General features: G+C 39.8%; 1 protein-coding gene across 1 annotated transcript in view; it reads left to right on the plus strand.

Annotated features, from left to right (window-relative positions):
• The window catches only part of dock3 (dedicator of cytokinesis 3), a 597933-nt gene that overhangs the window by 295300 nt on the left and 280424 nt on the right, over positions 1–22209 (plus strand). The window contains exons 28-29 of the mRNA XM_062544851.1: positions 8720–8814; positions 19477–19552. Of these exons, the coding sequence (XP_062400835.1) occupies positions 8720–8814; positions 19477–19552 (171 nt within the window). The remainder of the gene's footprint in view (positions 1–8719; positions 8815–19476; positions 19553–22209) is intronic.

Below are 22209 nucleotides of genomic sequence, written 5' to 3' on the forward strand. Positions count from 1 at the left end.
ACTGTCAGTTATCATCCACTATGCCTCCAGTCAACTACATGAAACCTCCATGTACCTAGCAACCAACATAGCAACCATTCAAATTAAGTGTTTATGACCGTTTCCATAGCAACCAACATGATTATACTGCAGTAACTTCTTTTTTCTTGATAGTGGCCACCATGGATACCCTAGCAACAAATGTTTCAAAATAAAAGTCCTCACTAGCAAGTTAGCTAGTTAGCATGGTTAGCATCGTTAGCGCAGTTAGCATTTTTAGCATAACTGCAAAAAATCATCAACTAAGTTAGCTAATCAACCTGGTTAGCATTATTAGCAAATTTAGCATTGTTAGCATAGTTAGCATTTTTAGCATTACTGCTAGAAATCATCGGTTGAGTTAGCTAATCAACCTGGTTAGCATTGTTAGTAAAGTTATCATTGCTAGCATAATTAGCATTTTTAGCGTAACTGCTAGAAATCATTACCTAAGTTAGCTAATCAACATTTTAACATGAATAGAAATCATTAGTTAAGTTAGAGCTGGAATGTTTCATCTTTAAACTGTCTACCTTCACACTATCAACTCTCTGTAAACTATGCAACCACCATGTTTACCCTAGCTACACCTTAGCAACCATATCTACATTATCTATCTATTTTTGCATTTTCATGCACTGGTAATTCCAAGGAAATTGCATTTCTAGTTCTTCTAACGCACGCAATTCAGCTTGAACCGTTTAACGTAGAAACTTCATTCAAACTGTATTACGTAGGTCTCACTTAGGACATGTGTGCTAAGACTTTTCAACTTTGTAACTTTTATACTTTTTAAACTATTAGTTAAAAACTATTACAATTTCCCCCATAGACTTAACATTGCTCATTATGACATCACGGCAGCAATTAGAATCTTACGCCAGGTGGCTGGCCACCTGGGCACCAACTGTCAGTTTCTCTCAGGCTTTAAGCATACAGTCTCTCTGAAGACTACATATCCTGTTACTGTTTCCTCTGTCCACAACTGTTTCAAAATAAAAGTCCTCACTGTAATAATACACTATGAAATCATTTAACCATCGAAACTACTCAACTATTTAACTGTTCAACCATTCCAACTGTCAGTTATCATCAACTATGCCTCCAGTCAACTACATGAAACCTCCATGTACCTAGCAACCAACATAGCAACCATTAAAATTAAGCGTTTATGACCGTTTCCATAGCAACCAACATGATTATACTGCAGTAACTTCTTTATTCCTGATAGTGGCCACCATGGATACCCTATCAACAAATGTTTCAAAATAAAAGTCCTCACTAGTAAGTTAGCTAGTTAGCATAGTTAACATTGTTAACATAGTTAGCATTTTTAACATAGCTGTTAGAAATGATTAGCTAAGTTAGCTAATCAACCTGGTTAGCATTGTTAGTATAGATAGCATTGTTGGCATAGTTAGCATTTTTAGCATAATTGCTAAAAATGATTAGCTAAGTTAGCTAATCAACGTGGTTAGCATTGTTAGCATAATTAACATTGTTTGCATAGATAGCATTTTTAGCATTACTGCTAGAAATCATCAACTAAGTTAGCTTATCAACCTGGTTAGCAATGTTAACATAGCTAGCATTTTTACAATAACTGTTAGAAATCAGTAGCTAAGTAAACCAATCAACCTGGTTATCATTGTTCACATAGTTAACATTTTAACATACCTGTTAGAAATCATTAGTTAAGTTGGAACAGGAATGTTTAAGCTTTAAAATGTCTACCTTAACACTATCAACTCTCTTTAAACTATGCAACCACCATGTTTACCCTAGCTACACCTTAGTAACCATATCTACATTATCTATAAATTTTTTGCATTTTCATGCACTGGTAATTCCTTGGAATTGCATCTCTAGTTACAGTGCATGAAAATGCACTGTACTGTTCTTCCTACTCTTCAACTTCTTCTTATTACAGTGCATGAAAATGCACTGTACTGTTCTTCCTAGGCTTCTTATTATTATTCCACTACTTCTTCTAACGCTCGCAATTCAGCTTGAACCGTTTAACGTAGAAACTTGATTCAAACTTTGCTACGTAGGTCTTACTTAGGAGACCTGTGGAATGTATTTTTCAACTTTGTAACTTTTATACTTTTTAAACTATAAATTAAGAACTATTAAACATTTCCCCATAGACTTAACATGGGCCTCTATGACATCACAATCGGGTCGTTGAGCAATTAGAATCTTATGCCAGGTGGCCAGCCCCACCTGCAGCAGCTCTCTCTCTCTCTCTCAGGCTTTAAGCATACAATCTCTCTGAAGACTACATATCCTGTTAAACTGTTACTCTGTCCACAATTGTTTCAAAATAAAAGTCCTCATTGCAATAATAAACGATTAAATCATTTAACCATTATAACTACTCAACTATTTAACTGTTCAACCATTCCAACTGTCAGTTATCTTCAACTACGCCTCCAGTCAACCTCCATGTACCTAGCAACCAACATAGCAACCATTAAAATTAAACGTTTATGACTGTTTCCATAGCAACCAACATGATTATACTACTGCAACTTCTTTATTCCTGATAGTGGCAACCATGGATACCCTAGCAAAAAATGTTTCAAAATAAAAGTCCTCACTAGCAAGTTAGCTAGTTAGCATGGTTAGCATAATTAGCATTTTTAGCATAATTAGCATTTTTAGCATAATTGCTAAAAATCATCAGCTTAGTTAGCTAATCAACCTGGTTAGCATTGTTAGCATAGTTAGCATTTTTAACATAACTGCTAAAAATCATCAGCTAAGTTAGCTAATCAACCTGGTTAGCACTGTTAGCAAAGTTAGCATGGTTAGCATAGTTAGCATTTTTAGCATAACTGTTAGAAATCATCAACTAAGTTAGCTGATCAACCCTGTTAGCATTGTTAACATAGTTAGCATTGTTAGCATTTTTACCATAACTGTTAGAAATCATTAGCTAAGTAAACCAATAAACCTGGTGATCATTGTTAACATAGTTAACATTTTAACATACCTGTTAGAAATCATTAGTTAAGTTAGAACTGGAATGTTTAAGCTTTAAACTGTCTACCTTCACACTATCAACTCTTTAAACTATGCAACCACCATGTTTGCCCTAGCTACACCTTAGTAACCATATCTACATTATCTATCTACAAATTTTTACATTTTCATGCACTGGTAATTCCTTGGAATTGCATTTCTAGTTCCAAGTCTTCTTATTCTTCTTCTTCTTCTAACGCAGTTAATGCAGCTTCAACCGTTTAACGTAGAAACTTCATTCAAACTTTGCTGCGTAGGTCTTACTTAGGCCATCCGGGCTTTGTATTTTTCAACTTTGTAACTTTTATACTTTTTAAACTATAAATTAAAAACTATTATACATTTCCCCATAGACTTAACATTGGCCTCTATGACATCACAATCGGGTCGTTAAGCAATTAGAATCTTATGCCAGGTGGCCAGCCCCACCTGCAGCAGCCCTCTCTCTCTCAGGCTTTAAGCATACAATCTCTCTGTGAAGACTGCATATCCTGTTAAACTGTTTCCTCTTTCCACAACTGTTTCAAAATAAGTCCTCACTGCAATAATACACTATTAAATCATTTAACCATTGAAACTACTCAACTATTTAACTGTTCAACCATTCCAACTGTCAGTTATCATCAACTATGCCTCCAGTCAACTACATGAGACCTCCATGTACCTAGCAACCAACATAGCAACCATTAAAATTAAGCGTTTATGACCGTTTCCATAGCAACCAACATGATTGTACTGCAGTAACTTCTTGTTTCCTGATAGTGGCCACCATGGATACCCTAGCAACAAATGTTTCAAAATAAAAGTCCTCAATTGCAAGTTAGCTAGTTAGTATGGTTAGCATAGTTAGCATTTTTAGCATAACTGCAAAAAATCATCAACTAAGTTAGCTAATCAACCTGGTTAGCATTATTAGCAAATTTAGCATTGTTAGCATAGTTAGCATTTTTAGCATTACTGCTAGAAATCATCGGTTAAGTTAGCTAATCAACCTGGTTAGCATTGTTAGTAAAGTTATCATTGCTAGCATAATTAGCATTTTTAGCGTAACTGCTAGAAATCATTACCTAAGTTAGCTAATCAACATTTTAACATGAATAGAAATCATTAGTTAAGTTAGAGCTGGAATGTTTCATCTTTAAACTGTCTACCTTCACACTATCAACCCTCTGTAAACTATGCAACCACCATGTTTACCCTAGCTACACCTTAGCAACCATATCTACATTATCTATCTATTTTTGCATTTTCATGCACTGGTAATTCCTTGGAATTGCATTTCTAGTTCTTATTCTTCTTCTTCTAACGCAGTTAATGCAACTTCAACCATTTAACGTAGAAACTTCATTCAAACTTTGTTGCGTAGGTCTTACTTACGCGATGTGGGCTTTATATTTTTCAACTTTGTAACTTTTATACTTTTTGAACTATAAATTAAAAACTATTCAAATTTCCCCATAGACTTAACATTGCTCATTATGACATCACGGCAGCAATTAGAATGTTACGCCAGGTGGCCAGTCCAGGTGCAGCAGCTCTCTCTCTCACACTGGCTCTCTTGAGACTACATTTTCTGTTCCCCTGTATCAACTGTATCAACATAAGTCTTCCTAATTCCATCCAACTTTCTATCCATTCATCTTCTTCAAACCATTCACTCATCCACCCATTCTAAACAGTCTGCCTATCAACATCAATTAGACAATCTACATTCAACTTTTAAACAATCTACTCTGTCTCAGGCTTTAAGAACAAACTCTGGCACTCTTAAGACTAGCCAGTTAAATTGATTACACCTGTATCTGTATCCACTACTCTCAGTAGAGAGCTGTGTCTCTCCACTCTACAAGAATATAAGGCACATTCCATCCAACTTTCTATCCATTCATCTTCTTCAGACCATTCACTCATCCACCCATTAAACTGTCTATCAACATACAGTACCCTCCAGAATTATTGGCACCCTTGGTAAAAGTTGACTAAAAATAGGTCTAAAAAATAATCTTTAGGTGATTTATTGTACTCCCACAATGAAAACAATGAGGAAAAATACACCCTGCAAGGGAAGCAAATTTATTCTGAGAAAAAGGAAAATCTCATAAAGAAATAAATGTTTTTAATAAAAACAGGTCACTCACAATTATTGGCACCCCTACTTGTAATACCTTCTTAAACCTCCCTTTGTCAACAAAACAGCATGTAATATTCTTCTCTGACACCCCATAAAGATTGAGAATACAAAGTAAGGGATTTAAGACCATTCATCTTTACAAAACCTCCCCAGATCGTCCAGATTGCTAGGTCCACACTTGTGCATTCTTCTTGTTGACTCATCCCACTGTTTTTCTATGGAGTTTAGATCAGGGGACTGCTATGGCAATGTCTGAAGCTTGATTTTGTGTTCAGTAAACCATATTTGTTTTGATCTGTGCATTTGTTTTGGTTCATTGACCTGATGAATGATCCAATCATGACCAACTTTTAGGGCCTTGGCAGAGATTGTTTGATTTCCTTCGAAAATGTTCAGGTTTTTCTTGGTGTTCATGATGCCATGCACCTTAATTAGGTTCCCAAGGCCTTTGGGAATTAAAACAGCCCCACAATAGCACAGCCCCTCCACCATAATTCTGATTAGGCATGGGGTTCTTTTTAGTATAGTCATTCTTCTATGTACGCCAAAGACACCTTAAGTGTTTTTAGCAAAAGAGCATAATTTTATTTTCATCTGACAATGGACCACACTCCCAGACATGTCATGGTACCATTCAATAACTCCTGCCATTTACATTGTTCATTAAATGACTCTACTGGCTTTAACCTGACATGCTGTCTAAATAATCTATTAGCAGTGAGGTCACTTTTGAAGATTTTTTGGGGGAACTTGGTGACCCCAAGATGATAGCTTTGTCTGTAACTCTCAACAGTGGTTCTTAGGGATTTTTTTGCCTATCATACCATCCTCCATACTGTGCGTGGGAGCAAACTAGCCATGGGTCTTTGTCCAAGCATGTTTGCCACATTTCCAGATGATTAGAACCTTTTAGTCATCATTTTAACTGGAAATATAGGCATTTTCAACTAAATACCTAGTTTCCATAGACATTCTCTTACTTACAAATGTCAACACAATTTCTTTTTATTTCAATTTAGTGTATTCTCTTGTCTCTCCAATGTTGAAAAATGACTAGAGGATTTAGCCTCTGAGGGACTTCATTTTCATACCATAGTGAAAAAGAACGTCATGAACTACTTCTGAAAGTTCACAGACACTCTGATTTACTTTAAAACGTTGCATTTACATAGGAAAATGCTCCTGTTAAATGTTGTACATAATATGTTTCAGGGGTGCCAATAATTGTGAGCAAGCTGTTTTTGTTAAAAATATTTATTTCTTTATGAGATTTTCCTTTTTCTCAGAATAAATTTGCTTGCCTTGCAGGGTATATTTTTCCTCATTGTTTTCATTGTGGGAGTACAATAAATCACTTAAAGATTATTTTTTATACCTATTTTTAGTCAACTTTTACCAAGGGTGCCAATAATTCTGGAGGGTACTGTACATTAAACTCTCTGTCTATCAACATTAATTAGACTACATTCAACTTTTAAATTATTTACTCTGTCTCAGGCTTCAAGCATATGCACTCAGGCTCTCTTAAGACTAGCCAGTTAAATTGATTACACCTGTATCAACTGTCAGTTTCTCTGGCTATAGGCATACAATCTCATTAAGACTACAGATCCTGTTTCACTACTTCCTCTGTCCACAACTGTTTCAAAATAAAGGTCCTCACTGCAATAATACACTATTAAATCATTTAACCATTGAAACTACTCAACTATTGAACTGTTCAACCATTCCAACTGTCAGTTATCATCCACTATGCCTCCAGTCAACTTCATGAAACCTCTATGTACCTAGCAACCAACATAGCAACCTTTAAAATTAAGCGTTTATGACCGTTTCCATAGCAACCAACATGATTATACTGCAGTAACTTCTTGTTTCCTGATAGTGGCCACCATGGATACCCTAGTAACAAATGTTCAAAATAAAAGTCCTCACTAGCAAGTTAGCTAGTTAGCATGGTTAGCATAGTTAGCATTTTTAGCATAACTGCTAGAAATGATTAGATAAGTTAGCTAATCAACCTAGTTAGCATTGTTAACATAGTTAGCATTGTTAGCATTTTTAACATAACTGCTAGAAATTATTAGCTAAATAAGCTAATCAACCTGGTTGGCATTGTTAGCATAGTTAACATTGTTAGCATTTTTAGCATTACTGCTAGAAATGATTAGCTAAGTTAGCTAATCAACCTGATTAGCATTGCTAGCATAGTTAGCATTGTTAACATTTTTAAAATGTCTGTTAGAAATCATTAGTTAAGTTAGCTGATCAACCTGGTTAGCATTGTTAACATAGTTAACATTTTTATATACCTTTTAGAAATCATTAGTTAACCCTCTAACCGCCCGGGTTTTTTTGGATTTTTGCATAAAAAATTCAAAAGGCCATGGCTTGAAAGTGGTCAGAGATAAAGTCCTACTGTAAATGTGAAAATCATTGAGTATGAACTAAAGTTTATAAAGGGAGTACATTTACTCATCTAATTTGCATATTATGACGTCACAGGATGGCAATAGCGTCAAATTATGCACATTTCAGTAAATACTGATTGTTGAACACATTTGAGCAGTTTTACTTTGATTTTTGTAATTTCACAGACATAACAAACAAACAGGACCACAGCCACATGTAAACCAACAATAGTAAACTATTAGTATTACCACAATCCCTATGTTACTATATAATGAAGTAGCCTGGTCAAATCAGTTCCTATCGCGGATGACTTTGTAGTTCTTCAGAGCCCTATTTTTACTAGACCTGCTGTCTGTACCATGTCAATTACAGACACTATCATCATGATTATCACTGGCACCAAGCACACCATGCTTATTTGAACCCTTTGATCAACATTGCTGCAGGTAAACATTGACGTACACACGCAAAGACCCACCTCCATTCACAGACGCATCTTTACTGTCACTGCCAATGAACGACCGATCATAATCTCCAAAAGGCAGATATTCTCCTTCAGAATCAGAGTAGGTGAATGGCAGACCCAAGACTTCATAACACACGACTTTGTTTTTTAACATTTGCCGTTTTTCTGCTTCAATTTGTGCATAGCGATCGCGCATTTCACTTCCGCGTTATAAACAGGAAATGCGTCTTTTTTTTTTGTTTCTCGCGAGTAATACAGGCACTTCCTGAAAACTTTTTTACTCCAATTTGGGCTTGAATCGAAGCTCTCGATGTCTGCCAACTAGTGGTGGAGAGTACAAAGGCGATTTGTCACCCTACTCGGATCTACCGTCTGTTTTAATCAGTGATGTTGCTTGTCGCCGTACGGCGGCTTGGGCGGTTAGAGGGTTAAGTTACAACTGGAATGTTTAAGCTTTAAACTGTCTACCTTCACAGATCAACTGTCTTTAAACTATGCAACCACCATGTTTACCCTAGCTACACCTAAGTAACCATATCTACATTATCTATCTATATATTTTAGCATTTTCATGCACTGGTAATTCCTTGGAATTGCATTTCTAGTTATTATTATTATTATTATTATTGATGTTTTTTTCTCTTTGTCTTCCTTAACTATCTTAGGAGCTCTTGCTGAAGATCTTCTGTGTGTTTCGTAATCTGATGAAACTGAGTATCTTCCCACGAGATTGGAATGTAATGAGGCTACTTACCAGCAAGTAAGATTTTTACACTTCTGCACAAATGGTCATAGAACACACACAGACACTCACAATCAATCACTTTTACCTCGTTTCCAACGCAGCGGTGCCAGTGCTGGTGCCGTGCCGGTGCCCAATCTCGAACTGGTTCTGCGTGTTTCGACCGAACAATGACAGGTGCTGGTGCCAAAAAGCCGGCACTGGCATGGCAACGTCACACAAATGACATTTCAACCGATTCAGCAGTCATTTACCGATATCGGCAGCCATGTTTGTTTTGTTTTCACAGCTGATTTAGACGTGGCCGCAAAGGAATTTGGGTAGAAGGCAGCTTGGAGTGCCTAGTAACCAGTAACGTCGGCTTAGTAACACTCTAGTAACATTCTGCTCAGTGCTGAACCCTATGGAAATGTGTGCCGGTGCTTTACCAGAACCAGCTCAACGTCAGCACCAGCACCGCCACGGCCCTGGTGGAAAAGAGGTATTTGTACCTTGGTTGGCCACTAGGGCTATGTGTGTGTGTGTGTGTTCCAAACATGCATACACTGGCTCCTTTCTTAACAACTCCAGCCATGGAACTATGGCAAGTTGAATTAACATTCCAATCCAATGCTAGTGCCACTTTTTCGTTAAATAGTTAACTAGTGAACCACATTATCTTGAGAGAAACTGAGACTTGAGAGAGCTAAAATGCTTCTAGTTAACTGGTTAGGGTCATAATATTCTCCAATCTGGTGAGGGTATTGAAACAGAAAATGAGCCAAGTCCAATGAGTTTGAGTTAGAAGAAATAATAAATTACATATTTTTTCTTCTTTGTGACTCTCCACGGCGAAACCAGTCGCTTGTCACAACAGGCGTTTCCGAGAAAAAAATACCATTTATGTTACTTGTGCTAAAATCGTGGATTTTTTTTTTGTGTGTGGTTTGAAACAGCGGGAGGTCTACACTTTACGGCCGTAAATACATTTAGCTGAAAAACTTACCTTTTCTAGTCTAGAAACATTTGTTTCTTGAGGTGATAAATTCAACTCCAGCAAAATGTTAGAGGCATCTCGTCTTAACCGGTCTACTCTAATATTTACGGTAAATGCACTCATTGACGACCACCAAGCTATCCGCGTGCTGTGTCGTTGTTAATCCAACATACTGTAGCCTACCATAGATTTTAAAGTAGATGTGTTTGTGAGTGTTGAGTCGACAGTCAACTTCAGAGGCAGAAGTTCAACTCCTTTGAATGTTTATATTTCAGTAATATGATGTTCAATTCATTAGATATAGGTATCGTTTTGAAGGTTGATTACCTTACTCAATTTTAGCAGGTGAGGAGTGATAATAGGAAACTTGAACATGCTTTTCACCACCTCTTCAGCATTCTGTACACTGCATGAAAAGTGGGATTTTTGTCAGTATGTGGCATTGTAGATTGTAGCGAAAGCTCAGGTTTACGGCTGTTCACGGCAATTCGCAGGCAATGCAGAAAACTGCTGTGATTTGCCGGAAATTGACGTGGGCCTTGCTTTGCAGTCATCCCCCCATGACCCCCTCCTTCTAATTCTAGGGAAGGCTATACAAATGCAAATCAGGGTTGCAGGGGGAGTTTTATCCCAGGTGACATTTTTCTAACAGGTAAAATCTCTGGTACAAATTGATCAGGCTAAGTAAATGAGAGTTGCATGAATAAAAATCAAACGTAAGTTACAGCAAATCGAACAAGGAAGGGGAACCAGTGGGAAAAGTTGCTTACACACGGAAATCCCACTTTTGCCCTGCTCTCCTAGAGCAATTATCTGTCTCCTAGAATCTCTTCCATGCTCTTGAGACTGCAGGGGGAGACACAGCAATCTTTTTGGCAATGGAACGTATTGGTGTGCCAATCTGCAGGAGTTGGACTACCCTGTTCAACCTCTGTAGGCTCCAGACATCAAGTCTGGGGCCAAGCAGGTCTACCTGATTCACACCACCTCTGTTACATAAAGCTGGGCATACACTGTGCGATTTTTGGCCCATTTTGCCACGATTTTTGAGTCGTGCGACTATTTTGGGGATCGGGCCGAATTTTGGCTCAGTCGTGCGTCTCGCATCGTGTAGTATACATGGGGTAACGAGAAGTGATTACCACCTCACGACCACCTCCCGATCGATCGGGAGAATATCAAACTTGTTTGAAATCCTGGTCGCCCCCCGTGAGTCTATCGCACTGTTGAAGCACTGTTTGAGCCGATTTACCTCAACCTGTCACACTACACATGCACGAACACAGATACGGACAACAAAACAAACGGTGTTGCCATAGTCTGCTTATTTTAAGTGACTTGGGCTTGATCTTGTGTGAAGTTGCTGGTTGCACGCAGCGCCTACACGTATAACCTACACAGGGGGCATTTTGAACCTAGGCTATGCAGCTGCGTAGACTCTCACGGTAGACTCCTCCATGACCACCCCAGAAATGTAAAAGGGGTTCGGGGAGGGGATGCTATAACCTTTTGGGGTTGTGTGTTTGTTATGGCTTATTTTCAGAGACCTGCTGCGTATTTCTCCTCACGTGACCTGGCAACACTGAAAGCAATTAGATAACACGGAGCCGCATGGCAGCACAGCTGATAAAGTTCCAGATAAAAGAGTCCAACTTGTTGCGATATGGACGTACAGTGTGAGCAGTCAAATCGCATCCGACCATCGGATCGTGTAGTGTGAGAACAGAAATCGTGAGCTGCCCCTGCAAATTCACTCGTACAGTATGAGCAGCAGCAGAATACCGCGATTGAAAAAATCGCACAGTGTATGTCCAGCTTAACTGGTCAGATCAATATCCCACAAGTGTGACTGACTTGATGCTATAATCCTATGAACCAGTGTTCCCTTTATTTTTTTGAGCAGTGTAGTTATCTGTGAGCATTTTGGCTCGAAATAGTTTCATAAGATATACATTGTAGTCTCACTAGTTTACTAGTACAGAAAAATGTGGTTCACTAGTTAACTGGCTGACAAAAAAGGCTCACTAGTACTTTATATGGCACTGAAGCTTGATCAAGATATCAAAATAAATGCTTTTTTGGCTTGCCATGTGGTACTGGTATGTGAGGTCAATCTAATGGTCTGTCTATCTAAGATTAAATAAAATGTCTATGGCTAATACATTTACTATGAAATTAATTCTGTTCATGTCTTCCCACCGTTTGTGCACAGCACACAGGTTGTGTGTTCTCGTGCATGCTTCTCCACTGTCGCATTGAGGTGCTGTGGTACATGTGTTCCCCTGGTAGAAAGTAGGCTTATGAATATAACCTAACTCTTTAACTCTAGTCTTATTGACTCCAGTGATTTGACCAATCTGGATATTTCAGAATAAAAAAAAGACCAGTTCCTCACATAGACTTTACGACTTCACTTCACGTAAGCGCTGAAAAAAATTCCCAAGGGTGCTTTCACACCTGGCTATTTGAATCGGAACGTGGAGCATTTCCCCCAAAAACCGGTTCAATTGGGTATGTGAAAGCAGCAATCACACTCAGCACAAAACAGCACAATGAATTACTGTACTTGTGCTTGTACTTGCTTGTACTGTGCTTGTACTTGTGTCAGCACAAAACAAATGGACCGAGACCGCTTAGCCGAGGTGGCCTCGGCTCGTTTCCAGTCGAACCCGAGAGCTGTTTGTTTGCAGTGAGAAAACAATCGAACTGTGTGGCAGAACAATTAAACCACCAAACATTTGTCAAGCCATTTCCAAGTAGCCTAAATCTAGACGCCCCTAGCGACTCTCCGTTTGACTTGGGAGCTGGGCTTTGGCAGCGATCACTGAACCAGTCACATCATGTATAGAGTTGGTGGGCGGGCTTAACATAATGATGACTGACATTCGATCAGAAGTTGCGACCGTTAAGCATCCTGCTACTTGAAAACAAGAAGATAAATATAGCCGCAAGCGGTGATGGCGGGCCCGAGCACCTGCGGTGCGGAGACCTGTGACATTTCGGAATCTAACAAAGCAACATGAGGCATGTTGGTGGGCATGTGCATGAGCAACACACATGGCCACCAAATTTGGTCAATTTTCCTGAATGTATGTGTCAACCACAACAGACAACGTGCTAGGTGGCGCTATAGAGTCCCTAAGCCACACCCTAGGCCAGAGCTGTTTTTCACTAGCGGCAGTAATAACACACAAGCTCATCAAATTTGATTCATTTTCGTGAATGTAAATGTCAACCCAAAACAGGTAACACACTAGGTGTCGCTATAGAGTCCCTAAGCCACACCCTCAGCCAGAGCTCTGTCTCTGAATAGCGATGGCAATAACACATGTGCCCACCAAATTTGGCTCATTTTCGTGAATGTATGTTTCAACCACAAGAGACAACGCACTAGGTGGCGCTATAGAGTCCCTAAGCCACACCCTAGGCCAAAGCTCTGTCTCTGACTAGCGATAGCAATGACACATAAGTCCACCAAATTTGGTTCATTTTCGTGAATGTTTGTGTCAACCACAACAGATAACGTGCTATTAGGTGGCGCTATAGAGTCCCGAAGCCACACCTTAGGCCAGAGCTCTGTCCCTGACTAGTAGAAGCAATTCCAAATGTAGCTTCCAAATTACATCCAATTTATAACCTTTTTTCTGCCTATAACACCAACTTCCTGTTTCGTAATAAGACGCCATAATTCAAACCTTCGCCATTTCGATATGCTTCGAAAATTCAAAAATCTGTTCGCAATTCCTCTCGGGCAACCCCTCAAGATCCTTTTACTGCTCATATGACATATGATATGATTTCGATAAACCGTCTAGGAGAAGTGTTTCAAAATACATGATGTGCAAAAATCATAATCATAATCATAACTCAAATCTGTTTAAGATTCACTATGTAGTGTAAATGTAAAAGCTGTTCAGATTCAAACAACACATCTGCCTACCAAATTTGGTTCATTTTCGTGCATGCACGTGTCAACCACAACAGACAGCGCGGTAGGTGGCGCTATAGACCCCCTGAGCCACACCCTAGGCCAGGGCTCTGTCTCTGAGTATCAAATGCAATTCTACATATGCCTGCCAAATTACAAGAGTTTTGGAGCCTGCCAAGTTGGTGAAACGGCCGCACGGGCTAAGAGGAAGAGAGAATAAATATAGCCGCAAGCGGCGATGGCGGGCCCGAGCACCTGCGGTGCGGACCCGTGACATTTGCGGAATCTAACAAAGCAACACGTACTTGTTTGTAGGCATGTGCATGAGCAACACACATGCCCACCAAATTTGTTTAATTTTCATCAATGTATGTGTCAACCACAACAGACAACAAGCTAGGTGGCGCTATAGAGTCCCAAAGCCACACCCAAGGCCAGAGTTCTGTCTCTGACTAGTGGCAGCAATAACACACAAGCGTACCTAATTGTCGTGAATGTATGTGTCAACCATAATAGACAACATGCTAGGTGGGGCTATAGAGTCCCTAAGCGACATCCTAGGCCAGAGCTCTATCCCTGACTAGCGATAGCAATAACACACATGCCCACCAAATGTGGTTCGATTTCGTGAATATATATGTCAACCACAACAGAAAACTCGCTAGGTGGCGCTATAGAGTCCCTTAGCCTCACCTTAGGCCAGAGCTCTGTCTCCGACTAGCGGCAGCAATAACACACAAGACCACCTAAATTGGTTCATTTTCGTGAATGTGTATGTCAACCACAACAGACAACACACTAGGTGGCGCTATAGAGTCCCTAAGCCACACCTTTGGCCAGAGCTCTGTCTCTGAATAGCTATAGCAATAACACACATGCCCACCAATTTTGGTTCATTTTTGTGTATGTATGTGTCAACAACAACAGACAATGTGCTAGGTGGCGCTATAGAGTCCCTAAGCCACACCCTAGGCCTGAGCTATGTCTCTGACTAGTGGTAGTAATAACACAAAAGCCCACCAAATTTGGTTCATTTTCTTGAATGTATGAGTCAGCCACAACAGATAACACACTAGGTGGCGTTATAAAGTCCCTAAGCCACACCCTTGGCCAGAGCTCTGTCTCTGAATAGCTATAACAATAACACACATGCCCACCAAATTTGGTTCATGTTTGTGAATGTACGTACGTGTCAACAACAGACAATGTGCTAGGTGGCGCTATAGAGTCCCTAAGCCACACCCTAGGCTTGAGCTCTGTCTCTGACTAGTGGTAGCAATAACACACAAGCCCACCAAATTTGGTTCATTTTTGTGAATGTATGAGTCAACCACAATAGACAACGCACTAGGTGGCGCTATAGAGTCCCTAAGCCACACCTTAGGACAGAGCTCTGTCTCTGACTAGCAATAGCAATAACAAACAAGCACACCAAATTTGGTTCATTTTTGTGAATGTATGTGTCAATCACAATAGACAACATGACAGAGTGTTCTTAACCCTTCTTTAATCTTCATCTAATATTAAGGAAAGTTTCAGATCTCTTAACCAAGGTGTTGTCACACACACACATTGCAAATAAGTTACAGGAGTGTGGTGCCTTCTCTCATCCTCAAATTGGGTTATCACCTGTTGGCCTCCTTACTACCACTGCATAACATGCATACAATATATAACCCAAATAAAATCATTATGAAAAAGATCTTTTCTATATCTTTTACTTTGCATCACACTGTCATTCTTGACTTTGGCTATTTATTTTCATGTTTTTTACTCATATCAGGAAGGGAGAGAAAGGGGCTGGGATACAGAGACATGGGGGATGGGAAGGGAGTGAGAGAGTGTGTATGTGTGTGGGGGGGCATGCGAAAGAGGGGGGTCATGGGGCTAAGATAGGGAGACGGAGAGACAGAGAGAGGGAGGGCAGAGGCAAAAGGGGGAAATGCGAGGATGTGTGTGTGTGTGTCTCTCTGGGAAGCTTGCGCGTGTGTAATGTGTGTGTGTTTGAATGCAGTTCTCTGTGAAGCTCGCGCGTGTGTAATGTGTGTGTGTTTGAATGCAGTTCTCTGTGAAGCTTGCGCGCGTGTAATGTGTGTGTTTGAATGCAGTTCTCTGTGAAGCTCGCGCGTGTGTAATGTGTGTGTGTTTGAAAGTAGTTCTGTGTGTAACACGCGCGGGCAGCAAGGAGTGGATAGGAGAGACCATAGTCATATGAAAACCTGAACAACTCTCTTACCGTTAATGTGGTTAACCTCAAAATTTCAGCATAGGTTCATATGAGTATTAATATTTGTAAACTCACTTTATAATATTTTAGGTAAAACTATGTGTCAACCACGATCATTAATGCGCTATTGAGTGACAGAATTAATGCCACATCAAAACTTGTATATGACTGTCACTACAAGCACACTAACTAATACTCCATTTAATTTGATCCAAATTAGTCACTGTTTTCTGCCTATAACACCAACTTTTTGTTCCTTTTATAAGACACCTAGGTTCAAACCTTCGCCATTTCGATATACTTTTGAAATTCAAAAATCTGGTCGCAATTTCTCTTGGGCAACCCCTCAAGATCATTTTACTGCTGAAATGACATAATTTCGATAAACCGTCTAGGAGAAGTATTTCAAAATACATGATGTGCAAAAATCAGAAAATCTCACATAATTCAAATTCTTTTAATATTACTACTATATAGTTTAAATGTAAAACTTGTTCAGAATAATACCACACACATGTCCACCAAATCTGCGCCAATTCAATGAATGTATGTGTCAACCACAACACACAACGCACTAGGTGGTGCTATAGAGTCCCTGAGCCACACCCTAGGCCAGAAGTCTGTCTCTCAGTAGAGGTATTAATTCCACAGGTAGCTGCCAAATTTCAAGAGTTTTAGAGCATGCCAAGTTGGTGAAAAAGGGCAAAACATTCCGGTAAGGGGAAAACACTATAATAGGAATAATCTGAGCAAAAACAATAGGGCCTTGCACCTATGGTGCAGCCGCTGCTACAGCGGCCGCACCTCGGTGCTCGGGCCCTAATTAGTTTAGCTCTGTCCTATTGCGTGGAGAGGGAATTTGAAAGTCAATTTATCCTACCCATCCGATTTATCCCTGCCTACGGTGAGTTCCCAGACCCTACATCCTGATGTGGCTCTGGCTGGTCAGGCTACCACAGCAGAGCATATTTTGTAGACAGAAGACAAATTTAAGGCATAAGCCCTTTTTCCATTAAAAAGTTAATTCGCTTAAAAAACAATGCGCATCAAATGTTAGTGTGACACGTGATGGAAAATGACTTCTATCGCTCTAACGTCGGTTTTGTCGTGATAAGTTATTTCGCTCGCCAGAGGTGGATTAAGGAGAGTTAAATCGATATAAATGTGATGGAAAAGGTTTGTAGCAATATAAGTTACTGGAAAAAGGGCTATAGATAGGCTCTTTAGATCAACAGCAGGTATAGGTCTAATATCTGTCTACAATGTTCTCAGTGCAGATAATTTATCTGCGACGGGGGGAAGCGCAAAATGCGCACCATTCGTCTCTGTCGGATTGCTCTCGAAGTTCTAGTAACACTGATATGAATGAATCAGTCAATTCTGTGGATCACAGACTTTCTGACCCAAAGAACACAGAAGGTACTGGTCAACAAGAGGTTCTCTGACATCAGCTTCACGTCCACTGGCTCACCCCAGGGTTGTGTCCTCTTGCCGCTGCTTTTTTATCCTGTACACAGATGACTGTAGAAGTCGCCATGCTGATCGTCATCTTGTGAAGTATGCCGACGACACTGTTCTCTTATCCCTGTTATCTGGTTCTGTCCAAGATCACGGTCCTGTCCTCAGTGAGTTTGGAATAGTGTGATAGCTCCTTTTTGGAGCTAAATGTCACAAAGACCAAGGAGATGTTCATTAACTTCAACAGGCATGGAGAATGCAGGACTGCCACTACAATACATGGGGAACCAGTGGAAGTGCATTTTGCATTTTGACTCCAACATGGAGGTAAAAAAAATCAACAGTGCCAGTATTTTTTGAGGAAGATATACTCCTTTGAGTGAGCAGGAAGATCCTCAAAATGTTTTACACCTCCTTCATTGAAAGTGTACTGACTTTTTCATTTATATGCTGGTTTCACTTAACCTGACTCTCGCCAGATCCTTGTAGTTCGCTGAGCTCCACACAAGGATCTGGGACTTCTCAATAGGAGATGTAATTTCAGAAAGCGGGGCCTTGGAAAAAATCCTTGTATGTGATTGGATAAACCACATGTCCGTTATCATGAATGACATGCTACTTCAAGCTCTTGCCAAAGCTGGTCGGAAGAAGAGCGAAAACATCCTTGCCACTAATAAATGGCTTCAAAACCGTTCTCTGTTCATCTTTTAAAGAATTAATATTGGATAGATTTGACAAAACAGTTGAAATACAGTCGCTTTGGTGCTACGTCACATCTATGAAATCCCTCCCGCGATCCTGATTGGTTCGTTATTTTTTGCTCCCTTGAAGGAGTTTGCATTGCCCTCGATCCCAGATCCTTGTGTGGAGCTCAGCGAAATGCCTCTGGTGGAGCATGGCGGAACTACAAGGTAGGCGAGAGTCAGGTTAGGTTTCACTCCCTCTCCATCAAAAATAAGAAACACCTCCAGAGCATTGTGCACACATGTTCATGTTCAAGATCATTGGCCACCCTCTTCAGTCACTGACATCACTGCATGATAAGGCTACACTAAGGAAAGCCAACTCTATCTTGTAAGTTTTTTGAGTTTTTGAATGGCTGCCCTCTGGCAGGCGTCTGCGCTGTCCTCTTGCTAGGACTTACAGGAGGAATGTGACCTTTACCTTTGAGGCTATTCGCCTTTTTAACTTAAATATGCCCCCAGCCTCCTCCTCCCTCTCTTAGGACTAACCCCCCTACACACACACACACACACACCTGTCTGTCCTGTTCTTCTTTGTCCTGTCTTGTATGTCTTATATGTTGTGTTATGTCTTATATGTCACTATGCCTGCATGGAGAAATTGGCCCTTGGGGATAAATAAAGTTGTTTTGATTGAATTGAATTGACACTTGACAGAGCACGATCTTTCCGATGGTATTATATGAAGAGTTCAGATGCAAAATCCTCTAAATCCGTCTGACCACTTTAAAAGAGCATTTCTTTTTATTAAGTTATTATAGGTTTCTGCCTACAACTCTACAGTATAACATTTCAGACCAGGAAGACAGTGTATTGAGTGGGTTTTGAAGTTGAATTATTTGACATATACTATGTGTGGAGAGCATTCACTCACCATTGTTATCTAATTTTTGACAGAGATGGCATTTAGAGGGTTTTGAATCTGAACTCTTCATATGGCCTACTAGTTGCTGTGATAGACAGATTGCGAGAAAATCAACATGAATTTAGGCTACAGTAATTAATTTGTATAATAAGCTATTCAGGAGTACCTAATCCAGTTTTCAAATTGCAATACATTTCTACTTGTTCTCCAACTTTAGGCTGTATGTAATAGCACCCCAAAATAATGAACTACTGCTCTTCCACTTGTTTGTTTTTTTTGACTACATAGAATTACATAGAAAACACCGCTTTCACATATTATCTACATTTAGCCAAAAACTATGACTGAAGTCTATTACTCTTTCTTAAAGTGACAGGCATTCAATTTGATCTTCAGTGTAATGACATTAAAAATAAATGTAAGTCAATATGATAATCGTGTAATATGTTTTTGTTTGTTACTGTCCCTTTTTCTGTTCTGCAGCATTATTGTAACAACAACTCAGCATCTCTCCCCAGCTCTGCACAAGAACTTTACAGATTCTGACTTTGATTTTAAGGTGAGTGAGGCTGACATGTTAAGCCTACCTTATACTGACAGACTTTGCAAAGATTTGGACTAACAACGACTAAAAACACTTGCGATAATATCAAACATGCATGCAGAAGTTACGAAGAAGTAAAGGCAAGATTTCAATTGCGCCAAAATGTGCTATACCCAACATTCATGTATTCTAGTCAGCAACATTTGGAACATCAGTGAGGAAAGGTCAGCAAACATATGCAGAGCTGCCAACTCTCACGCTTTCGGCGTGTGACACACGATTTTGCCTGTTTACACACGCACACACGGCATACATCCATTTTCTCACGCAAAAAAAATCTGATCTTGGGCTAAGACCTGAGACTCGTTTGTTCCTCTAAACTCCTCAACGGTAGCTTAGATGGCGCTAAGAAAGTGCCACTGGAGGCTAACCCTATTCCTTGAGCGTCTAAGTTTGCGACAGAAGAAGGAGACACCCGTGGTAGAAACCTTTATTGTTGAGAAAATCGCCAATCTGGTCAAAGACTAGGTATGTTGTTACAATCGATGTCACAAATCATAGGCCTATCGTTAATTAAGAACTCACCCTCTTAAACTTTGAGGGCCAGATGTACTAACGTTTTGCGCCCATTTTAGGCGTGACGTGCACGTAATAGCATGGCGATGGTATGTACAAATAGGCCGCAATGAGGGCAGGGGCCTGCCATGGGAGCTGAAAATGGCTATTTGTGCTTTTCGGTGTCATGCATATTCATTCCTGGAATTGATTGAATTGCCGTGGGAGCTGAAAATGGGTGTAACGCGCAAGTATGGGGGAGGAGAAGTGGTAATAGCGATTGATTAAGTATTCCGCCATATGTATGTAAACAGAGCACGTCTATTTTGCGTTGAAAAACCTCCGCCTTCTGAAAGCAGGTGTAATCCAAATTGCGGTTAAATGCGTCCTTTTAGAAAAAACTTTTAGAGACAGCTGAATCAATATTCAGAGCATCCGTTTTCTTCATTGTACTATGTCAAAAGCAACCTTAACTTTTGTTTGCCTCTCTAAAATCGTATTTTCTCTTTCACGACATAGCCTACACTTCCCAATCTGTTAGACTAGGCATTAAGTCATATCCCAAGTCTACGTGCAGTAAATAGTTCAAGTATTTTTTAAGTGGATTTGTAGAACTACTAGGCCTACTCTGTCTGTCGCAGCTCGTTGACATCTCTTTGTATCATGTATGATCGCTAAACTTTGATTATTTTTAATGTTGCAATATTCAACTGCGCTTGTGGTTCAGCTCTGCACGCGCAATTGCCTTTGTACAGAGGGCGGGGGCGGGCGGCACTGAACGCAGTTAACATATTGTAGTGACAGCTTAGTAAATTCCACGCAATATAGCAAAACACAGCGTTCGCACTCTGCGCTTACAAAAACTCGCTATTAACGTTGTCTTAGTACATCTCGCCCTAAATCTTCAAAGAAATTAGTTTGTGTGGATGGACTTGATTCCCTGGCCTACATGTTAACTTAGACTTTGTTGCACTTTTTGTTTACTGGAACGTGTGGGTGAATAATGAAACATTGCAAGACACTCATCTCTTATATGATCCCAGGGAGATTTTCTTTGACTTGTTTTGAACATGTATTTTATCTAATGACACAGAAAGCAAAATTAATTGCCTCCACATATCCTTGTCATGCACTATATGGAACTTTTTTTTCACTCGCGTTAAACCTTAAGACTGAAGGCTAGCTACCCTCACGTATTTCTTAAAGTGACAGGCACCCAATTACACAAACCACTAATGCGCACTCAATTAGACCTACACACCACTTAAAGATATGACTTATGTAATAGTCTTGAAATCAGTACACAAATGACTAAACATTTTTAGGTACTAGTAATTATACAGATTGTAAAATACTAAACATTATCAACAAAATCTGTACACTTATATATGAATTCCAAAATATATGGTATAGAAACATGACTATTATTTTCTGTGTGTGTGTGTGTTTCTGTGTGTGGAGGGTCAAGCAGAATCTTGGATGGACACTGGTGTGAATAATTATAATAATAATAATAATAATAATAATAATAATAATCAATCGATCAAAACAGTACGCAAGCTGGAAGAGATGAGTTTTCAGTCGGGATTTAAACAGGGGGAGAGAGTCAATGTTGCGGATGTCAGTGGGGAGAGAGTTCCAGAGTTGGGGAGCAGAGCGACTGAAAGCTCTGCTCCCCATGGTACTGAGGAGGGCAGAGGGGATGGTGAGGAGGGTGGAGGAGGAAGAACGGAGGGAGCGGCAGGGAGTGGGAATGTGGAGAAGATCGGACAGATAGGGAGGGGCGAGATTGTGGATGGCCTTAAAAGTGAGAAGAAGGATTTTGAAATTGATTCTGAATTTAACCATTATCATCACACAGAATGATCACACAATATTTTTATTATCACACAGAATGATCACACAATATTCAATATTAGGCTACTGATGATTAAATCACCAAATACACTAAAATGGTAAAAAAAAGACACGGGACGCGGGACAACTTTTTGGTGACTCCCGACAGAATCTCACTCCAAGGTTTTTTGAAAAATTGGCAGCTCTGCATATGCTATTGCACAGTAGAGGGACAGTGATCAGAAGGAGAATATATGACGCGGCAGACGTAGCTTCATAAT

The sequence above is a fragment of the Sardina pilchardus genome, chromosome 9 (genome assembly GCF_963854185.1).
Source record: "Sardina pilchardus chromosome 9, fSarPil1.1, whole genome shotgun sequence".
Lineage (NCBI taxonomy): Eukaryota > Metazoa > Chordata > Actinopteri > Clupeiformes > Clupeidae > Sardina > Sardina pilchardus.